Genomic DNA, 24,310 nt, shown 5'->3' with positions numbered 1-24,310 from the left:
CGGCATTCCTGTGGTACAACCAGAGTTCCATGTTCTCTGTGCGGTATGGGTTTTCACGCTATTTTGTGAAGCAAGCTGCAGAGAAAATCGCCGATTATTTATTTTCGTAGAACAACCCGTACCATGTAAATGTGTAACAAACATGTACTTGTGCTTGAGCTGACCTCCATGAGGTGTGTCTAGTGAATCGTTGCCAAATATGAAGCGATTCAGGTATGGTGTGAACCTTCAGAGGGAAATTCTACTCTGCAGCATGAGGTCCTTCGAGCACCCTTGCTCCTGCTTTCGAATTTACTTTCACGAATGGAGCATTATGGATCATCTTAATTCCATGGAGGAAACATTGTAGTGAGTAAGGAGAACCTTAGTCTGTCAACCTTAAATGCCTGTATAACACTGTGTTAGTTAAGTCTTTTTTATACCTACTTGCTGCTTGGTTGAGTGAAAAGAACTGTTATAACAAATTGAAAGCCACGCAGAGCCACGAAATATGGTGTTAATAAAAATCAATGGCACTTGCTAATAGACAGAAAAATATAGATCCAATCGAGCTGAATGGCAATTTGACTGCCAGTCGAGACTCTTACGGATTAGAGGCGTGTTTTGAATAATGATCCACTGCATGGTCGCCACATCTGTCTAATCGGAAGTCCTGTCGATTTCTCTCTGGGCGTTTCCAGTCATTCGCCGACGGGGATTTCACCCCTATACCAGCCCTATGTGTTACACTGCTTTAAGTAGACTTAAGTCAATCTCGACTGAAAGTCAACACTGCCGACTAAATCCCAACACGTACATTATCAGGAAGGTCAGATCCGTGAAAACAACCACTGAATGCCCGAGACTTACTGAGACTCTCAGTTCCACTAGACGTTGACCAGACAGACAACGCCCCCTCAGTATGCTGTGCTTCACAGCCATGCATCAACCCAGGCAGCGGGAGTCAGCGTTGATCAAGGTCAGACAACGCCCCCGCAATATGCAGCGCGTCGCAGCCTCGTACAAAAGCCAGACTGCTTGCGTCAGCATTAGACCAAGTTAGACAGCATCCCTCTAGCAACTAGCTTGAGACAGCTGTATTTTCGCATTCGCTTGTTTGGAATATGGCTGTTGTGTCCCCTTCTTTTTTTCCCTTTTTCCATTTTTTCCGGCACTAGGCACTGGAGTGGGTCAACAGCCAGGATTGGCAAATCAGCAGACATAACATAGATTCTGGGACCTAATTACTTGGGTAAACAATCCTTGGTATCTAAATCCTCTCAAAAAAGTTCTTACAACAAGGCGAGGAACACGGGAAACGTAGTCCGAAATTCCACACATTCAAAAGATTAAAACGCCGAATTTCCCGTGGATACGTGTAGGCTTACTTCATTCAAAGGACAGAGAGGTAAAGTTTGATGGAAGGAAGGGGACAGGATTGTACTATGCTTCTGAATATGAAGATTGGTCGGTTCAGAGTAAACAGCGGAAAAATACTATCCAATATAGACTTGAACGAAGCTGTTTATCAGCATACTTTATGGTCAAGAATGAGAAAAAACTACGACACCAATGGAACGTGTTTAGTCCTGGAATGCAACCCAAAACAATTTTCGTGGCAGCTGGAGCTAATCCTGTGGACATAGCGCATTTCTCACACGTTCACCGAGAAAGTCGGTGGATTTAGATGGCGGAAGGTGAGAAATTGACTTAAGAGCCAGAAATGGCTAGCCAGCATTCGTGGTCATACGAGTCTGTGGAGTAAATGGAGCGTCCGTTGAAAGTTTGATTTCACGTAAGAACAGTCATAAGCAGTGTACTGAGAGTTCTAACTTCGTGATGCGTACAATATTGATGAAACGAATGCGCTACACATGAGTTTTAGCTTTTCAGATTATTCTACTCGACAACTTCGATTTGGCATCACTGGTGGGAATTCCCACCGTTATCCAAGGGAAGTGTTCGAAACCTGCGTTGTTTCAGGGCTATTCAGTATAATCTGTTTGGTCACATTCACGATATTTGATACTAGGTGTCAAAAACTGGGTAACAGGTTTCGCTGCGCGAACTAGATGAATCCTGCCTTGACAACTACGATGCCTGTATACACGTAAGTGAGCGCCTTTTGCGTCAAAAAGAGACTAGACCATGCCATGGTGTGACGGTTCGTGTACCTCCATGACCCATTGAGCTATACTGGGAGTTGTCCGTAAAACATTCACAGATTCTCTCACACCAGGTTGGTCAATAGCAAGGTTCTGCTTTTGCGTCAAAAAGAGACTAGACCATGCCATGGTGTGACGGTTCGTGTACCTCCATGACCCATTGAGCTATACTGGGAGTTGTCCGTAAAACATTCACAGATTCTCTCACACCAGGTTGGTCAATAGTCAAGGTTCTGACAGACAGTTTATTGGCCATACAGGTTTGGGATTGGAAAGTGTGTGGCCAATTGTTCTCGAAGGAGAATACCGATAAGGTTCATTTTCTGGTGTGTGACCGAAGGAGGTTTGAGCGGTGTCTCCAACAATTTGTTGAATTACCTGATTTGCGAAGGGGATATTGTTAGATCCGATTGATGCTGTCATATACCTGGCAATAAGTAGAATGCCTGTAATGTAATACTTGTGGTGTACAGCAAGTTGAACGAATTTTATGATAGAACGTATTGACACTAATAATATCAGAAAGTGATTCGATTGCAATGGGAAATCATGTGGCCGTTCGCTAGCGCTGGTTACTTGTCTCAGTGTGCAGCTTATCTATTGGTTGTGTAAGTTTGCGGATTTCGAAGATCGTAAATCGACTGGAAAAGGATCGGTTAACGTGGACGGTATTTAAAGGTTGGCACTCCGTCCTTTGTATCCCTCTACACTATCTCTCATTCCAAAAGTGACGTCCCAACCGCTCTACCAACGCCACTCTCTGGCATTAATTCTAACCTTAGTTTGACGCCAGTCACCTCAGTCATATCCTCACGGAGGGGTTGTAACTGGTTGAAATGAATAACTGTAGCTTTGTTTGAGCTATTATCCAAGCATCTAACTATGCATTTGTTTCAGACAAGTTGTTTTCCACCAAGGATTATCCTTTGAACTCAGCCTGGAGCTCGGAAGGTCGCCCCGGCTCAGTGGTATTGCTCAGCGACAGAAGAGTGTCCCTGGATATAATGAAGTACCAAATGCTCTCCTGTCATGGTAATTCTTTTTTACTATATGGTTTTAGAAAGGAATGCGCCGCTTGGTTTGCTTGCTGAAGGTCTCTTCCTAAATGGCGGATGTAGTCTGTGGTGGGTGTTGGATATGGCGATAGTGTGAGCTGTCCCATATCGCTGGGTTGGTTTCACTGCCTATCCACATGGAATGTGAAGCTTTATCGGTGCACTTGTGGACTGAAATACAATGTGATGATAGGCGTGTTGGCAGTACCTGGCCCTACTGGCTCCAGTTTTTTTTTAGACAACTGCCTTCCAGGGGATCTCGAGGGATCGGGTTTTATTTCGACCAATTTTTACATTTCGGATAATAGGTTGTCCCACGAGTCTCGTTGATCTTTATAGGTTTTCGTAGTTTATGTACCAGATTGGCTTCAAAGTTTGATCCGTCGCCAGAATATAGTCGAACAGGTACACCTCAACAACTGATCCAGTGTTATCCTACTTCATTTGCCACAGTGTTCGCGTCGAACAGACAGATTGGTACAGCCTTGGTCAATTTTCAAAATAGCCCACTTGCACGGATGCGAATTTGCTCTTCCGTATCTGTCTATGGTCTCCACCTCAATTCCCAAAGCTTCGTTTTGGTTTCAAACTAAAGAGTCTTCGAGAGGATCCCGTATTTATGAGGATTGAAGAGCATAAGCCGCTTGCAACGTTAGAGATCAATAGAGCCCACAGGCCGTTAATGGTTGTTATGACAATTACTGTGCAAAAATGATGAATTTGCCATTACCAGGAGGTTTTCGGTCAGCGACCGTCTGTTTTAGGCTGATCGGTTGGAACCAATCCTTGGTTGTGAGCCAAACAGCATGCTGATGAGTGATGTGCTCAAATGAATGGGGACGGGAAATGTGAAGTTTCTCGGTTTGTAGTGCTCCGTATACGGTGCGTTTGTAGGAGGAAGGTGGGTGGCAGCTTCAAGTTCATCCAGTTCTTCTAGAGATGGTGCTCGCAAGCTACAAAACACAGTGGACGAAATGCTCTCGATTAACTGCTCAAGGATCCTCTTCTCGGACCTTGCAGATGACTCCCTATCAGACGAGCGGTTGGCTAGCTATAGAAATCCTAGTGCGTACGTTGTCGCATCCACATCCATTTTCTGACAGCGTCTTTGGAACTGTCTCTGATATTTCAAACTGAACAAAAGCATGCGCAGCAACTGACAGGACTGACTGAACTTTTCTACCCCCAGAGTAAAAGTTTACACATCAACCATCCAATTTTTTTAAAAATCAAACTCATTGCTCGATCATTCCAAATGTCAGCAAAGCCATTTTTTTATATCGTTACGACTCAGGAAGCCAAGCGAACCGGCAGTAAATGCACTGTTCACCACAGAGCACCTGGACGTAACTTCCGAAGTGGGTCAAGGCACTTTAAGTGGGGCTTAATACGGGGTTTCATTGCATATAACCGATAGTGAGACCAAAGTCCATGTGTAGGTTCGTTCATTCTGAGGGTTGGTCTGAAATGTCCGGTGATCATATGGAGATTCATGCAGTTCTAACGAATACTGTCGGAGCTTAGGGGAAAAACTTAAACCTGCACATTCATGACTACATCCATCTTCTGGGTCCTCATATACTTCGATCGACGGAAGGAGAGTCAGAAAAACTTCACAAAACGCGGTCTCTGTACCTACTTCCGATATACGGCTTTTCACTAACATGGATTGAGGGCGGGTGTTTTGGATAACGTTATTACTGAAACTCAGCACATGCACCGCATCACTGCGAATGAAGAGGGTCTTACTGTAGTTTGTGTAAATCAATGACGCAATGAGCTGTACTGAAGGGTTTTCACAAAACATCCACAAAGTATCTCCCGCCAGGTCAGTCAGTGGATAGAGGTCTTATAAGTATCAGTGGCACCCCAGGTTATGGTTTGGAATAAGTGACAATCAGATTATGGGCTACCTTTAAGCCGAACACTGTTGCATTGCGGCCAGGCTTCTGAACCAAAGGTTTTGGCTGTGCGCCCTGACTGTCACCCTGTCTAAATCCGAGTGCCCTGATCGCATCTCAGCTCCCATACAGCCGACAGCTTCATGAATAATAAAGTACATTCACGTCATAAAGGAAACCATACATGATGTTGCTGAAAACTCTTTGGCCTGTCTTGGGCTGTCGAGAGATTCAGACGAATCTTCTGTGAAAATCAAACTGACACGCAAATGAGTGCATTTGCAGAAATACATTCATGCCACTTTAGTTATCGTTTAATGACATCAACTTGGTCTTCTCATCCTCTGAATACGGCACGAGAGCCAAGCGCAGAAGCGCAAACATTGACGTCCCTGTATCCTTTCTTCACTGTTGTCTATCAAGTCCCCTTCTATTCCGCTTGATAATCACTATTATGTGGATACAAGGTATAAGCACATTAGTAAGGTACTTAGGAATTCGATGAGCCGGATGACCGCACATCCAGACAGATCTGCATCTGCAGCTCAGGTCTCGCTCTCCAGTTTTTATTTCAACGCCTTAACAAGATCGGTCAACATGTTGATCTTACGAGTACTGTAGACACCAAGTTAAATTAAATCTGGTGCATCGTTAGAACCCAAATACAGGATCAAAGTACAATTGTTAAGACTACAAGACGCTGTAGACTATGAACTTCGCGTGATCCTTCATCTGCTGAAGCGGGGTGCACCTCAGTTTGCGAGCTGAGACCTCACTGCTCGAATGGATACCTGTAAACAGCAGACTCTGTGCTGCCAGGCTTTACATTTTGATAAAGGCCCGCAATGAACGAAACACTGAACGCTCTTTGTTTGTCGTGTCCATTTAAGAACCAACTGACTGCAGCTGTGGCTTGTCAAATGAAGCCTTCTATTGAGAACTAAACACTGTCTTTCTCACCATGAGCAGCTCAGATATGGTCGTGATAGCCGGAGATTTCAGTGCGCAAGTAGGGCGCCTCCGACCATCAAATAAATGTGTTGCATTTGGCCCGGAAGCGAAACTCACGGATGGTGATGGGTACATCTGCGACTGTACCGATCAGTTGTTCCTCAGCTACACTGGCTTTAGATGCAGTGGGGACCCTTGTGCTATCTGGCAATCTCCTGGTGCTGAGTGGCCCTGAATTCAGCCTGACCACACTACTATCAGCTACTAGTGACTCGATTCTGTTCTTCGAGTGTACACTCTGAAGGACCATGAATCTAGGTAACAAATCACGTCTGGAGATAGAGATTAACAGACTAGGATTATGTGGACATCATCAGTTTGTTGCCTGACAATTTTGCCCATGCAAAGTACTCTACACATGATAAAGGAGGTAGTCCTATGTCTTAGCACGCACTGTGCACTTTAAATAAGCAAAGACTTTCTCCAAGATTTCATATCCCTTTGGGCTTCTCTGAAACTTCAGGATGCAGAAGCTGAGTTTGTTGATCGCTTCACGCAACTTCAAAGTAGAATAAACCGTGATCGTATCGTAACAGAAGCCGATCCGCAGACAATCAAGACGCGAGTGGAGTTTACTGACTTGCGCCAGGTCAAAGGCTTGTCATCTCTCTGCCTCCGCTAGTCCAAATGGAACACGGAAAACAGCACTATTCGGCGAACGATGGTTCGTCATGCGCAATACATGGCCTAACCAACGCGGCTTCTGGTGCTGGATACATTCCCAAATGGAAGTCCCTGTACACAAGTGAAGACTCGCCTTCTAATTTCCTCAATGGGTCGCGGAGGCAGACAAACCGTCACACCACGGTAAGGCCCAGTATCTTTGTGCTGCCTGGGGAACCGATTAATCCTTGACCCACTGTCGATGGGTGTCAGTTTAACAATGGCACTCATGGTAAATAGACACGGATTTGCCAAGGTTATTTCTTAGCCGAAGATATGATGCGATAGCGATCACAGCATTTGAAATTCATCGGGGTGAGTACATACTATGACGACGAAATGGATTAAAGATGTAGGATGACTTTTCTTCCTTGGATATTCTCAGCTCACATAGAGTTCTTCTGTGAATAACTAAGCTCCAGTGAGATTTTGAATCAGACTGCCGATTAGCCAGTCGTGGCTGAAGTGACAGTGCTTAGCTTTTAGCCACGGGGTTGCGATTTCCAATCCCAATGGAGTTTGGTAAGATACAAACCGTCAGTGATTCCCAACAAGGATACCCAATGATATCCAGCTTCCCGGATCACCATTTGTATGATGAACTCAAGGCTGAAATTTCAAGACTTTCTTGCTGCCCACGCTGCCCCGACAAGGATTGTTGTGCTTTGATAATAGCACAAGGGTTAGAAAATTGGTGGTCACACTTCACTAGTCAAGCTGCTAACCTTATTTTGACTGATTCAATTCGCGCTGGTGAGTACACAAAAAATTTGCATTTACTCACTTTGCACATGGGCCAAAAATATTTGTCATTGTATGTTTGACACCAAAACAAAAGAACACAAATGCTGGTCAGTGCAAACATACTAGCAATGCTACGCGCTTCTCACAATACTGGAAAGCGAGTTTCAAGCCTATGACCAATGAGGACGTTCTAAGTCCCAATTAGGGTACAGAGAGAAAAAAGGCAGTTGAACTGCACAAAATATAATCTGCTCACAAGACGGAGTCAACTTTGCACATTCATTGGGATTCAAAATGAAATGAAGGAATTGGGTCCTAACAGGAGAACATACAGAAGGACTTCAATAAGCAATAAAAAAACAGGTATCGGACACGTGATCGAGCATCATTCTGAGTTCTTGTAAACCGGAACACATAGACTTGAGAAAAGATCACAGTACAAAAGCTTAATTTGCGCACGCTTAGAAGAAATTGATTCTTTTGCTGTACCGGGAATCTGTGCAGATGAAAGGATCAGCTAAGTAGAGAGTCACCAACGGATCGTTGTATGATTCTTGGCTCTGTGTTACTGGGCGCTTGGAATGAAAGACTTCGCTTCTCCAAATCCGCCCAATGAGAACGGTCCAACTGGCTCAAGAAACGTCGAATTCGCAGTGTGCGGTGTTTGTCTCCAACGCCACTACGCTGTGTAGAGCCGGAAGAACTAGCAGTAGCTTGATATGGACTAGACGGATTGAGTCGCTGGAAAATAACAGGAAACATATGTAGTGAGTCAACCAGTAAACATACAAAACAGTTTTTGTATGGAGCCAATAAGTTGTTAGTTGGTGCTTAGCTGCCATGCCACAGGAAGGAAGCACGAGGGCTGGGATACTGCCAGGTTGCCCAAGCCTAGACAGGGGAAGTCGAGAGGCAGAGGTCAATAAATTAGCGCTCTAACAATGAAGCCATCTCTCACTCCTGAACCAGCACAGTAACGTGTTAGTTTTTCGGCTACACACAAAGGCACACGCATTCAACCTTGGAGGAAACACTCACAGGACCGACTGAACTGATTCCTTTCACAGGGAGTTTCCTCTGAAAATGAATCAACCTTCTTGACCACCGGTAAGTCTGTAACCTTCACCGACGTATCCGGGACTGGATACCTCATTATTCAACCAGTTAAGAAGCTCGCAAACGTGTTTTTAATCACCAGATGCACGTTCGGTTTACCTGGTGGATTGAGTTCAAATAGTTGACGAATGAACAGTGTTTTTTACTATTGCGAAGCTGGAGTTCTGGCCAAGCAGGTCGATTTCATCCGTCGTTGATTTTCAAACCCATAACCACCATATATAACGTGTGACAATTCATAGCTTTTATCGTCATGCTGCGGTTATGACATCAAAAAGGTACTACTGTTTGACTCTCCATCTTTTGAGTGAATTACCTTCTGATCCACCAAAGACCCACTTCCTAATAATATCAGGAATCCGCCGGTTCTAGCCGCTTTCAGCTACAGTTCCAAGACATCTGTGCTCAGAGACATGATATCTTGCAGGCACATTCAAAGACTGTACGTCCTGCAGCACGACTTTCCATGTTGTAGGTGCAAAGCACATGACGAAAGGTTTATTACATTTGATCGTGATGCTACAACAACACTCATACAGCGTGAGATAACGGTGGCACAAACTTATCAATGCACTAAGTAAAGTATTCTCAAAGCCGAATGGAGAACAAGTAACGAAGGGTGATGTTATAAGCAAAATCTAACGCAATGACTATGCTAAAAACAACAGGGCAAACCGGGAGAAAATCACCAAAAATCAGGTTGCAAGTACAAGACAAAGTCATTTGCTGCTCGTTTCAGTGTACAAAGCCCAAGAAGGGCATCAGTTCTAATGGAATAAAGTGCCCACATAGGCCCAGGCAGGCAGAGAACGCGAGCTTATCGAGGCGTGGTACTCAACAGAAAAGGCTATGAACACATACTGATAACGATCCGATCAATACTGGCAAAAAAGCCCAGATTTCTCACACACAAAACTGTACAACGTATGTGAGAAACTTACACCGAAGAACCAGGTAAGCCAAAACAAGAGAGAAATTAAATAGGACTCCACATCAAGCACCATAACAGCCAAACAGGATATTCCACGGCACCAGGTAACTCAGGTGGGTCGATAAGAAAACGTATTTGACGAAGTGGGATAACCAAGCGAAATGAAGAATTTCCATACCACAACGAACCAGAGACAGCAAAGGAGCCGATCAGAACAGAAAACAGAAATTGCGGGAAATGGGGTTGGTTAAGTAACCAAACAAATACAAAATCAGATCACAACGCAAGAGGGAACTAAAACGGGCCAGTCAGCAAATGGACTCCCTGTTAGTCAATTACGTTGAAGATATAAGCTACGCTATACAGGCGGGATGAAGTACTCATTCATCCACGAACTAGAATGGTGATGAGACGCTCACAATCCAAACATCAAGCTCGGTGAACAGGCCAACGGTTGACGAACCCATCAAAACCCAAGCAGCCCCGCCATAGCGGGACTAAGAATCATGTATTAAGACCTTTCCTTATGAAGGTACAAAGTTTGCGAATACTTAGGAAAGCCCGTTTACGGTTGACGGGATAAATAGTTGATCTTCGGAGAAAAACACCTCTGCACAAATCAGACTAACTGCCTTTTGTAGCCGTCCCAATTTCTTCGCACGAGCTCCTCTCGAATAGATACTGCACGGTGACATTGGCAACAGAACCGAAAAGGGAAAGCGAATAACCTTGGCGGCCACATTGGTCCGGATAGGCTTTTGGATTATTCATTGTAAAACTTATACCCATTGGAGACACTCGAATACAAGGTGTAGAAAATATAAAGGTGATTAAACCTCCCAAGAATCTATGGTTTTTTCGACTTGGAGATTCCTGCAGATGTCGGCACCATGTGTCGAGCAGACGCTGCACGCAAAACCGATGCATGACGAACGGAGTCATCAGTCCTAAGTGCTGGGCCTACAAGGAGAGAGTCATTAATGGGGTAGGGGGGGGGGAAAGCATGTGAAGGAGAAAGAAGGGAGGCGTCAGCAGTAGCCTGTTTTCGCTTACCCGCCCTGCTGTATGCAGCAAGTAAGGCGACTCGGCTGATGGCACCACGCGACGGCCGATGTGGCATGAGTTTATTTGTGTATGTGCAATTCATGGTTGACTTGGCAGAGGAGTATGAAGGAGATCACGAAACGCTTGGGTGCTGTCGGTGCTACTCGCCTTCCAGGATGGGGACCGCGGGATCCTCACTGTGCCTGGTTGGAGACACTACAAGATATGGCTGCCAACCGATGTCAGTCGCGTTCTTGTTGTCAGTTTCGATCCAGATTGCCTGAGTGAATGTCTGGAGGTGTAGGCATCTCGGAATGATTGTGTTAAGCTAGCACTAAGTCCCCTACCCGTCCACCTTTATTCTTTTCTTTACACTAAGGCTTTCAAATAAGTCGTGGTTGTACGGCAGTGAAGCATCGGTGTTGAACACTGATGTCATGCTGTCGATGATGATGATGATAATGATGGTTTTTTCGACCAGCTGATCACAGCAATTGACTAATGTCTATAAGACAGTCTAAAATAGACAAATTAGTCAATGTTTCATTGTTAGGTAGGGTTACTATACTTACGGACATTTGAAGAAGTGTCAGTTGATAGTGTAAAATAGCTCCAAGTAAATCCCAGAGAGTGAAGTTGGGCCAGTAGCTTTCCACAAATTTGTGAACTACACCGCTGTGTGCTGCTTGCCACACAAGGAAATCGCTCAAACGCACTTCTCCGGAACTTCGGATGAAGAGGTCCAGTGGTCGCGAATGCCCCGTATAGAGACACTGAGACAGAAGATCCGGGTTTACATCACTGAAAAAGGAGTAACGCAGAAAGGATGTTCTTCTGGAGATCAGGACAACCTGTTATGTTCACCATACAAAAGTGGTCGGAAGTTCTGACCCCTACGGTTACCACAAAACAACCTTCTTTGCGGAAGAAGGACTATCTGGTTCACCAACTTTGAATGGGTCCATGAGTCGAACCGAAGATGTTAAGTATGTTTATACTTAAGTGCAGCTGCTGAGCAATGAACAGTAAAATGAGAATTGCTGATAACAGTTACTCTACGGTGACAATTAATACCTTGAATGTGATATCAGTCTCCCACTTTGCGTACTCTGTCGTGTTACATTGACCTGCTCGGTATGTGTGGAACAGTCCTGTATCACTGAAGCATTGCTCTTCTGATCACATTGAATGGCACATGGTAAGGAGGAAACCGATGAGTGCAAGATAAATTTGTTAGGAAACGATTTCCGCAATAAAGTCCAATGAAAGTATTCATGTTTGAATCCAGTTATGGACAAAATGGTACACTCTACATACATCAGTATGATTTGGGGATTCATGGGGACCACAATTACTCAGGAGAGAAAAAGAAAGCGTTTAGCTGTAGCACCCTTCCGATGTCTAGCTGCCATGCCACCTGAAGGAAGCATGAGGGCTGGGATACTGCCAGGTTGCCCAAGCCTAGACAGGGGAAGTCGAGTGGCGGAGGTCGGATTCGAACCAGGAACCTTCCGGTCAGTAAATTCGCGCTCTAACCACTTGGGCCATCTCGCCCCAATTACTCAGGATGTGCAGGTTATTATCTCGGGCTAGAATGAGACACTCCAACTGTAACCACCATTGTTTCAAGATTACCAAAATCATTCAAGTTTTCACAGAAGGGAGGACTGGGATGAATGTCTGATGCAACGACTAGTGCAGGTAAGTCTTCGTAAGTCAGACTGTACAACAGGGTTGAGATCCTCCCTAATTTTCTGTTGCATGCAGCTGGTTAAGCGATAGACCACGGGGTGACGAACTGATTTATTCGCAGTTGGTGCACAGTAAAACACACTGTGGAAACTGATATCCGGCCGCTTATTGTAATAAGATGAGCTCGGCCTAACTAGCCACATAGTGGAGAGAAACACAGCTCATTTCAATACTAATAATAAAGTTCGATGAGAACTCTGGAAAGCTCACTGCCTGTTTCGTACGAGACATTTAGGTGAAATTCAATCAAGTTTCTCTTCAACGCCGAGCTAGTTTGCAAATGGAAGCCTAGCTCATGCATTTTAACCCGGTTCAGGAGCGATATGCTACTTAGACCTAATTGAGACTTACATTTTGTTTCATAATATTCAGCCGACATCTTAAGAGGCTGTACTAGTTTGGTGACGTGACACGTAGCTCGAGTTCCCATGGCGGCATAGTGGATAATTCATGAAGATTCAGCTACAAGTTTACAAGACTAATAACCGAAGCAAGAAGTTGGAAAGAACCTAAGGCGAATTCCGCAGATACCCTGCCTCTTGTGGCCAGCACCCAAACGCATAAATAATTCACAGATCCAACTCTAAAAGTCGAACTAGTTCGCATTATTGAAAACCTAGATCACTTGATGAGTTAGGCACACAAGTTGGCTTTGAAATTGATTTCGGTTAGTATTGTTACTTTATCTTAGTTGGTTCTGAAAAAATTACTCCCTTACACTCGTCACCTCTTACAAACATTATGTTCCAAACTTAAATGATGGGTGCGAAAGGTATCCACAACAACTTGCACCTCTATTGCTTTATTTTTGACACGCTCGGTATTTGCTTGAGCATATCGCATTCGAAAGATGTTCGACAATGTAGTTCAGAAGTCAAAAAGAAGTGCCTGATATCGAACGCAAGCATAGGCAGAAGTTGGGCCGGGATCGCTAAGACTCAGAATATACGCGTATAAGAAGCAGTTGTTTTCTGCAACCCAGTTGCATTGTTTCGGTGATATTGATATCAAGTGATCATGTCTGCGAAAAGGTGTTGGACGGTAGCAATGAAGTGCGCCCTAGGACTGGTTTGACCGCAAGTTAACTTGTATAGATCTTTCCGATCGTCCAGATATTTCGGTAAATTTGTGCTATACTCGGATATAACACACGTCCAAAATAATAACACAGCGAGGTTTCGTGAATTTCCCGCGAATCAACGGTTGTCGCACGGTAGCCCAGGAAAAATAGCTACCATTCACCAATTGCTTATTTAAACAAGGAGAAACACACTACTCGTGGAATGCCCCTAGTAGATGAAACCGATCATCAGCTGTCCAAGAGATTTCAGTAATCTTATGAGTAGTATTCTGTCTGAACAACATGTTGTGGTATACCGAATATCATCCCGTGAAACATGAAGTAGCCTTGTGCAGCACGTCCAGTTGAAGATCACATACAAAAGACTCAGATGGGATAAAGTTGAGTCTTCTATTAGGAATGATTGCTCGGTGGCACTCCGCGCTTCGGCATGTGCTCCACATCCGCAGTGTAAGACCATGCTGTAGAGGGCAGAGATCTTGAACACGTCATCCGTAATTCAGGGAGAGACACTGGAAGTTATGGAGTGTGCTACGTATTTCGGGATGTGCGCCAGCTGTAATAGTAGTGTGACAGTGCACGAAGCTTGAATCCTACAGTCGTGTCCTACAATTTGAGTTAATTTTGGTGCAAAAAAGTTATATGATTGAGTCTCAGGGCTCATGCGGATCTGACTACAGTGCAAGCTGCGCTGTTGTATGACTTCCAGGATGGCCTTTGCACTTAGAGGATTTGAGGTGACCTCTGTTCTTTAGTCAACGAAAAAATTTCGGTGCCGGCGAATCCTGTGATGCGATCATCAAACGGTGGTGCGGTAGGTATCTGATTTCAGGACTGCATCGAGTAGCGCAAACTGCATGGGTCTAGTCATGTGCTTTACATGCCCAACTATGGTTTACCGAGAAGGGCCCTGTTTTCCGCGCCAAGTTCAGTGGTGTAAACCAAGATGCTAACACAGTATAAGTTGGCAGAAGAAAACGATGGGCGAAAAACGTCTTAATGCTGTGGGTTCGGCCCGTCTCCTAAGATGAATTCCAAGTGACTGAAGACTCCGCAAGATGTGTTTGTAGTTTCTATCCAGATCATTCGATCGAACTGTGGAAGTGAAGCTGCCTCGTACGTTTCGAGCAGGCTCACATTATATCTCTTATCTCCACACTTTCGTCCTGACACCAGTTTTTTAAGTAAATTGATGTGGTTGCACGGCAGTCGACGACTGATGTCTACATCGTAGTTGCCGTGAGCGATGGTGACGATGACCTTAGCATGACATGCACGGGTGTGAGGAAACCCACTTTTCTGTACAACACTGCTCAGTAGAAACATAAAAAGACACAACGGTTTTACGGAAGATTTTGTCTTCCATAACTCCCGCAAGCGTTTCAAAGAATCTAAGTGCCACCCGATGGAAGCGTGAATGTGACATTGTGTCGACATCGGAATTTAAATACCCATATGCTGGTTACCTTAATCGCAATTACAGTTGAACGATATTGTCCTCTATTTTAGCGAAGCACCCTTGATTGGCAGATTTTTTCGCCGGCTGGATAACAAGCTTCTTGTACGCAGTTACTGAATTTCTGTTCACATCGTCCTCCTTTGGACGGTTTTTGTACCTTCAGAGAGTGAATAATGCGGTAAGTTCACACTAAAGAAGTGTCCAATCCTAAGTTTCGCCCTTGCCAGAGTCAATCAATAGTGTACCTCTTCGGCTACAACAGAATACGAGCGCCATCCACTATCCAGGAAAAACCAGCATGCCTTCGTTGTCCCACAGACACATGTTGGATACACCTGGATTATCGTGCTTGAGAAGGCAAACACTGGTCATACTTGAGCGGTATACGTAGTCCGGTTCACAAACGTTCGAGGAAGCTTTTCGATCACCTAAACCCAAAATCTAGTCGGTTGCTTCACAAAAAACAGATAATAATTTGGAGAAACACAAATGTCTGGCAGAACGGGATTGACGCTTTAGAGCGGAAACCGTACCGCACCAAGTTACGGCCAAACAAGCCAGTTTATTAGCTGCACTGTGGGGATCCTGCATAAATTGGCAACCCAAATAGACCAACCGCAAATGCCCTATTTATTTCAACGCACAGGTCAGTATGGAATTTCAAATAAAGTCTCTGACAGAAAAACTGCCTTATAGGTAATAAGCTACGTCACAACCTTCAGTAAGTGAAGAAGAATACGGAGAGAAGCCGATCATCGGAACCAACTCACCTGGGATGAATCACTTTATCACGCACTCCTAACCGGATGCGTTCTGCAGCATCTGTCAGCTCATTTTGTCCACCGTACGCCATACAAATATTTAGGAATAATCTGAATGAAGGGAAGATAGACAGAAAGTGCAAAAACAATGGGATCTTAAGAAGACAAGAAATCCGTGTGCAAGCAGAAGCATCACATAGACCCTATTACTGATGTTAACAAGGACATCAAAAAATGATGCTTAAGTACCAGGATTGGTAGCCCAACCCATTGCCATACACTAGAGCAACAGAAAGATGAAGTATTGATCTATTATTTAGGGGACGCTCAACCACCACCTCAGTGATCTTCTTGACGGTTGTTGTTTTTTTGCTGAGCTGAACAATTTGATTGCGAACGTTTCACCACCAATCGAGGTGACATCATCAGTGCGTTGTTAGGGAGTGTAGTAAATGATACTCTTTTAGACGACATAGCACCTCTGGCTGATGAAACCGTTTTACCCTTCCACTTTTTATCACATCCAATCACCGGTTAGTTATAAAGGTTTGTGGCCTGAATATGTTTGTGCTTCCTCCATTATCCATGAAAGGTTTTGTATTACGAAGTAGTCATGCGCCGAAATGACGTCATGGACTACACATGGGTATCAGTATAGCTAGTTTACCAAATGATACTGACAGAGAGTGACGGGTTGGATAAACGACATGGTATGGCTGGTCCAGTACAGCTTTATTTAGGGACAAGTTCGTAGCCTGAGCACAGTCGACCGACGTCGCTTCACTGGTCAGGGATTACTTTGTGATGACCTAAGCTTGTGAACCATACCACATTTAGATATGATTTTTTAAACAAAAAACGGAAAACGTTCAGATGCAACACCCTTTTGAAGCCTAGCTGCTATGCCATCTGAAGGAAGCGGGAGGGCGGAGATACTGCCTGGTGCCCAAACCTAGACAGGTACGGTCGGGATGCAGAGGTGATGTTCGATTCACGGACCTTTCTGTCAATAAGTCAGCGCTTTGACAACTTGGTCATCTTTCGGCGGACGATGAGTCAGATCTGTAGGGCCCAAAGATAAATACTCAACTTCGATCGGACTACCATTAGCATTGTTTCCGCACAAGGAGAACGCTCTCCAGCAAATGTTCAAATGAGAAACAGACTATTTCTCATTCTGATCTTAGTACTTTCTCCTCGAATGCAGTTCGCTATGCATCGACCAGATGACAGTTTCCTCAGTGAACTAAAACAGTCTAATTCCGTAGGCAAGTTGATTTGAGAGCCATGTGAATGGCCAAAACCATTCATTACAGTACCATGAGAAACAAACAGGTACCTCAAAAACGAGTATCAAGCTGGTTGTGAACCCACACAAGCCGTTCCTATTGCCGAACCCGCGAAACTATTCACTGAGACGCTACTTTCTCATTGACATTGTCACGTATATGCTGATATTCCTGTACCACAACCGCGTACTCCTTACAAGGTAGAGGCAAGTAAAAGATGCAGATAAAACATACAGACGGACCGCAGTTATCCGAGACTAACCTTGTGTTGTGTCGGGTTTTTAGCATCATTTCACTGGCGATTCGCTGAATGCGGGTGGGCAACATGGTGATGTCACCGATTATACGAACGCAAACACCCATGGAAGACAGCGTATCTCTGAATAGTTGAATGCAGTGAGAAGGAGATATAAACTTGCGATTTGTCAATAAGTTCTTGCAACTTTTCTGCAGCCAGGTCAAATAGGAATGATATCTCCTCCTGAGAGCGGTTGAAGTTCTCAACACTGAAGGCGAACACTGAGAGTTCTTCAACTCCAAGGTCGTAACACCAACGGAGAGTCTGTGGTCAGATGATGAATACGCACAAAAGGAGGGGGGAAACAAACCTCTGACAGTTTAGAAAAACCCTCCGTATGTCCAGACGAGCACTGCATGTTTCTGCTGGTCGCAAAACGTCTGTTGCCATCCATAATAATGGCTACGTGCTTGGGAATAGGACCAAATTTGATAAGATACATGCAGAGTTTCTGGAGGATGTCATACCGATATTCTGGGAGTCCCCAGAGCATTAGGATGCTGAAGTGCAAGGATGTAGATGTTCGGTAGGCGGAATTCCTCGGTAAACTAACAACAACTCAAACAGTAAAAGTGACAATGATATAATAACAACGAAATTAAAATGATGTAGCCTTGCGAGTGGTTTGCATTCTGGATAGCCGCGACGGATGGGCTTTTGTGACTTGAAGTTAGGTTTGGAGCACAGACAGCCTACGGGCCCAAAATAAGTAAAATCAGACCGGACGGCACCGACCCACGCTCGTCATCAACCATGTCAGTGATAAAGCCAGATTTCGAAAGCATTCGAAGCGATACCCGAAACGTCATGGAATTCTGCGGGAGTTCACAGACGTCGCAACGGAAGGGTTGAATGCTATCAGCTGTCGAGTAGGATAACACAACAGCTCCTGATGAAAAGGGGTTTGTCACCCAAGTTCTGTCGTAGAACTATCAACTGACCCCGGATATGCCCGAGCTACCCAAATGGGTCCTAACCCTCTGGTTTTGGCTGAGCTACCTGACAGAAACGTGCTGACGGGACCCAGCAGCTACGCAATTAGTAACAACCCTGACTACTGTGCATGCTCAGCAGTGGTGAAAACTTTGAATGACAGCAGCGCGAATGGGAGAAAATAGCGCGCGAGACGAGCTAAAATTTTCAAAAAAAGTCTATAATTGGCCACCGACAGAAACGTGCTGACGGGACCCAGCAGCTACGCAATTAGTAACAACCCTGACTACTGTGCATGCTCAGCAGTGGTGAAAACTTTGAATGACAGCAGCGCGAATGGGAGAAAATAGCGCGCGAGACGAGCTAAAATTTTCAAAAAAAGTCTATACATTGGCCACCGTCTGATTTCGTTTACGAAGTACGCTGTTCAATCTGACCCGCCATCGTTGCCGGAGTACAACAGCCTGTGGCAAAATTTAAGGATATCGGTCTACTGACCCCTAAGCTGAAGGATTTCTTCAGTAATCCAACGTGATGCTCACGGTTGAACTGCTTTCCAACGTCAACAAAGAGCGCAGAGCTCGTTGGTTTTAGACCACACTTGGTGTGCTGTTTCTAGAGCTGGGATGCACGGGCCACCTGAAGTGAAGCCACGTGTGCCTCGTGTGTCCACCGGTGTTTGATACCCAAACCTCGCGAAGGGTATGCACCAGTGTAACAAAGGTGCTCTGTTATTTTTCCATGCCCGTCTCGAAATAATGAGTTGTCAGCCTTGTAGCACCTTCCAGTTGAAACCTGTCCCAGTAAAAAGGGTACGGCGAGGCAACCGATCGCATGGCATACGGAGCACATGGCCGAACCAATGGTGCAGCTGAACCAACCTTTTTTCTTTGGTTTTGTTGGTGAAACCAACTCATCACACTTCAGCGTTGCTAATTTTAATGTTCCTAAGGCACAAGAGCAATACTTCGAAGTCAGATGGTCAAAGGCGAGCAATCTCATTTTCATCGTACAGCAGCTCAGAGCCATAGAGTTAAACTGGGTGCATAACCGCGTCATAGATCCTGCCTTTCACCGATAGGCTAACATCACATCGAACACAGAGGTGCCTACGTTGAGAAAAACAGAAAGGGTTTTAGCATTTACTACGTTGGCAATGCTGACGTCCAACGCGATGCAACTATCCAGTTAAGTATATCCACCGCTATCTTTGGCGGGTCTGATACTACGAGCAGCAATCGTGGTCCACTCGCCTAATCCTGTAATAGCACTTTGCACTTTAAAGGAATGAAGCCCATGTCAAAACGCATGGCAACGGCACTCAGATTGCTTAGTGCATTTTGTATATGAAAGGAATATAAACTAAGTAGCTCAGTATCATTTGCACACCTAAGCTGTCAGTCTTCCCCGGGAAGAAGCTCCGCAACACAGAGAAGAGACATGACAAGTTCCTTCGATAATTAATTCGTTTACGAATTTACAGAAAGGACGAAAAGGGGCAGTCCTGATGGATACCAAATTTAGTGAAGAATTCAGGAGAACACTGTATGAATTTTCACGCTCTCGGGGGCACTGGAGTATAAGAATTGGAGTAATGTGATGAAAGTGTTCGGCATATATTTGAAGAAGAGACATCGCAAAACAGCGATCTAGAGTCGTACGCCACTTTCAGGATTATGAAGACAACAACTGTTAGTCATTTGAACGTGTGGTGGTATTCAAAATGTTGTCCTAAGGTAGATATATGGCCAATAAATCCATTACGCGGACCGAACCCAGCTTGATATTTACGACTTCCACTCAAGAGTGTCAGCCAGCTTGAGTAAGAGTGATACCAGTGGCCAACTTACAAGCGATGATGACTAAATTAAAGCCCACATATTTCTCAAATTCAGACCAAACATCTGAATACGGAAGCGACATCAGATACGTCACTCTTCTGTTGTGAGATCCAACTTGAACCGGGAGGCACCTAGTTAAATGCTCGATTGAGTGTTTTGACCGGCGAACCAGCATCCATTTCGCTGACAAGTTTGTTTGTTGAAAGTTTACAAGGCAGCTACTACTTCTTTGAGGACAGGATCTTGCAGGCAGTAGACATCATTCTCTTGGTCACAGGGAGACGAGCTGCAATACAAACATGAAGCAGGACATGATCCGACTCCGTATACGCACTCCAATAAGGAGGCAGTTTTGAATATAAGATCGCCATCCATGGCTAGTGTGTTGTGATGGTGTTGGGGCGAGATGGCCCGTGGTTAGAGCGCAAATTTACTGACCGCAAGGTCCGTGATTCGAACTCGGCCTCTGCCTCTCGACTCTCTTGTCTAGGCTTGGGGAACCTTGCAGTATCCCATCCCTCATGCAACCTTTGGGTGGCATGGCAGTTAGGCACCGAAAGGGTGCTACAGCTGGACGGTTATGGTTAGTTGCTGTGTGGTCAATCTGAGTACCATTTATTTACGGTTTGAATAATACCAGGGAACTTAAGGTGGCTCAGAGTTGGAAACGGCTCAGTGGGTAGAGAGCGAATTTACTGACCGGAAGGTCCGTGGTTCGAACCCAACTTCCATCCCGACTGCTCCTGTCTGGGCTTGGGTAACCTGGCGGGACTTCGGCTTCGTGCCTCCTGCGGGTGGCACGACAGCTAGGCACCGGGTGTTACAGTTGAACGATTATTAGTATTACAATACCAGGTAACGCAATACGGACGTTTGTAGAAAAGATAAGGCATATGAGTAGTCTGTGGTCTTTTCGAAGCTCCGCACCGCGTCTAATTGACGGTGAAGTTTATTACGGAACTTGTGGAACTGCTTTGCAGTGTTCGTTTACAATTGCGTGATAGTCAATGAATATCCATGAAAGTTAAAGAAGACGAATGACAATGTTCCGCTTTTAAAAACTATGTGCATATGAGATACTTACTTTCCTGTCCAATAGTTTGTAACCGCTTAGTTGGTGTTTGCTCATCATCGTCATCAAAGACGGCAACACCAGTTTTGACACTGATGCTTGATTGTCGTATGGTGTTTGCTAATAAACGACTTAGTGGCGAAAGGCTTTCTTACTTACATTTGGCGCCGTGACCAGGATACGGATGTAGATCACGTGGCCACAACCCCTTGAGGATAGGCATGGAGGGTTTCGATAATGTAACGGAGGTGGCTGGACTGGATACCGACTGCGGTAAGTTGGCGGCACTGAAGATCCTCCCCAGAGGCCGGGCGAAGGTAGCCCTGGATGCAGCCAGAAGGGGTCCTAGGAAGATGAACTGGGCCACCGCGAAATAAGCTCTTGCAGCAAAGCCCGACAAACCGGCCTCTCGCCAGGAGCCTATGAGGTAGTGCCTATCAAGAAGATACTGGACCTTACAGTGGTGTAGCGGCTTGTGTAAGCTATACTGAGGGGTGTCCGCACGACACTCACGGTGTTTCATACCAGGTTGGCCAATAGGTAGAGGTCTGAAGAAGACAAACTCCTGGCCCTCCGGGTTGGGGGTTGGGACATTTGTAGCGACGTGTTCCTTAAAAACGGTAATATACTTGCATTTCCAGCCCAACACCGCTGCCTTGCGGTTAGGCTTTTGAGCCAAAGGCTTTGGTTGAGGACCCTAATCCATCTCACATCGGCCGTCGCGTGGTGGCATCAGCCGGGTCACCTTACTTGCTGCATGCACCAAGGCGGGTAAGCGAATACACGCTAATGCTTACACTTCCCCTCTTACACTTTCACGTTTTCTGTCTTTCACCCTCATCCCCCCAAATTCGAATAATTTCTCCGTATGTCCCAGCTCTAGCACTGACCGTTTTGCTCGCCCTGAATCTACGTCTACTTAGCCACCTTTAATGTTCGCACACTGACGCAAGCAGATTAACAGATGGCTCTTGGTCGTACGCTGGATTACCTCTGCATTGATGTATGTCGTCTGTTAGAAACGAGGACACAGGACGCAAGCACTGTGATCGAACTAACTGCCCCGTCGCTCTCTTCCAGGTTCCGGCTGCGCACCTCTGGTGATGCAGAGGCCGCTATGGATATGATGGGGTGGATATTGTATTGAGCGAACGAGCGGAAGCGTCTGTTTGATTGGATATCCGTTGATAGTCGCCTCCGTATGGTTCATTTAGCAACATATGTGGAAGAATATAGAGGAAATGAGGTCCATCGCATCTTGTTTATTGTGTCTGTTTATGCCCCAACGGATTGTAGCCCTGTGTAGTAACGGTATTCCTCAGCTTAGTTCTCGGTCTGAGCCTCCCAAGCTAGCGTCCACGTCAAAGCAACCAACAAAGGTACACAAGGAATACTTACGCCCAAAACGAAGTCAAAAACAGTTGTACAGCGCATCATACATATACTGTAAGCGGCGACAACTCTCCGGAAATTCTGACGCCCTCTGGATGCGCTATTGGCAACCGGCATTCGGTCAAAACTGGGCCATCATTGGCCATTGGGAACAGACTTTCGACTAATCAGATCTCGGTTTGATGCCGGACCGGCAATTGTCCCGATTTTTTTTAGCAATCTTGCGTGGGATAGGCTTCTCGGCCGTAGCAGCACCTGACTGGGAGAGGTAAAACGGGATCCGACTGGAATTCCTACTGACACCCTGAATCTGCCAAGGACAGCTTCTATGAGGCCCGAGGACGCCTGCCGGACGGTACGGTGTCGAATATAAATGGCCACTGGGAAAAGATATCCAAAACGCTACCAAGAAGCCGGAATGTGTGTTTGCGCTACAACCCAGCCAACCTTATCCAAACATTAGATTTCTGATAGAACCGTATCTTTACTGGAGACCCGGTAAAGGTTCCTCCTGGCCGCCACAACTCCACCTGATGCATTACTCGACGCCAGGTGAACCTGAGTGTCCGTGCAGACCGAGAGGTTTCGTGGACCCGAAAGGCCGAAGAAACGGAAGACGCAAAGAATGCTGGAAATGTCCGAAAGCTGCTCCACTTGATTCGTTCGACTGCTCTTCATGAAACTCATATCAGTGCCCGACAAACCGGCCTCTCGCCAGGAGCCTATGAGGTAGTGCCTATCAAGAAGATACTGGACCTTACAGTGGTGTAGCGGCTTGTGTAAGCTATACTGAGGGGTGTCCGCACGACACTCACGGTGTTTCATACCAGGTTGGCCAATAGGTAGAGGTCTGAAGAAGACAAACTCCTGGCCCTCCGGGTTGGGGGTTGGGACATTTGTAGCGACGTGTTCCTTAAAAACGGTAATATACTTGCATTTCCAGCCCAACACCGCTGCCTTGCGGTTAGGCTTTTGAGCCAAAGGCTTTGGTTGAGGACCCTAATCCATCTCACATCGGCCGTCGCGTGGTGGCATCAGCCGGGTCACCTTACTTGCTGCATGCACCAAGGCGGGTAAGCGAATACACGCTAATGCTTACACTTCCCCTCTTACACTTTCACGTTTTCTGTCTTTCACCCTCATCCCCCCAAATTCGAATAATTTCTCCGTATGTCCCAGCTCTAGCACTGACCGTTTTGCTCGCCCTGAATCTACGTCTACTTAGCCACCTTTAATGTTCGCACACTGACGCAAGCAGATTAACAGATGGCTCTTGGTCGTACGCTGGATTACCTCTGCATTGATGTATGTCGTCTGTTAGAAACGAGGACACAGGACGCAAGCACTGTGATCGAACTAACTGCCCCGTCGCTCTCTTCCAGGTTCCGGCTGCGCACCTCTGGTGATGCAGAGGCCGCTATGGATATGATGGGGTGGATATTGTATTGAGCGAACGAGCGGAAGCGTCTGTTTGATTGGATATCCGTTGATAGTCGCCTCCGTATGGTTCATTTAGCAACATATGTGGAAGAATATAGAGGAAATGAGGTCCATCGCATCTTGTTTATTGTGTCTGTTTATGCCCCAACGGATTGTAGCCCTGTGTAGTAACGGTATTCCTCAGCTTAGTTCTCGGTCTGAGCCTCCCAAGCTAGCGTCCACGTCAAAGCAACCAACAAAGGTACACAAGGAATACTTACGCCCAAAACGAAGTCAAAAACAGTTGTACAGCGCATCATACATATACTGTAAGCGGCGACAACTCTCCGGAAATTCTGACGCCCTCTGGATGCGCTATTGGCAACCGGCATTCGGTCAAAACT

At 45.6% G+C, this 24,310-nt stretch overlaps 1 protein-coding gene across 1 annotated transcript; it reads right to left on the bottom strand.

Moving 5' to 3' along the window:
• Positions 1-7,759: 7,759 nt before the first annotated feature.
• T265_00247 (hypothetical protein) lies at positions 7,760-17,742 on the bottom strand (the record flags this gene model as incomplete). The annotated part of the gene is made up of 6 exons (XM_009163955.1): positions 7,760-8,259; positions 11,182-11,410; positions 15,672-15,773; positions 17,214-17,330; positions 17,395-17,513; positions 17,560-17,742. The coding sequence occupies 6 exons, from the start codon at positions 17,740-17,742 to the stop codon at positions 8,032-8,034; spliced, it is 978 nt and encodes a 325-aa protein (XP_009162219.1).
• Positions 17,743-24,310: the final 6,568 nt, after the last annotated feature.

This window comes from Opisthorchis viverrini (assembly GCF_000715545.1).
Source record: "Opisthorchis viverrini unplaced genomic scaffold opera_v5_2, whole genome shotgun sequence".
Classification (NCBI taxonomy): Eukaryota; Metazoa; Platyhelminthes; class Trematoda; order Opisthorchiida; family Opisthorchiidae; genus Opisthorchis; species Opisthorchis viverrini.
The sequence above is the reverse complement of the archived record's forward strand: the minus strand, read 5'-3'. Positions and strand labels throughout refer to the sequence as shown.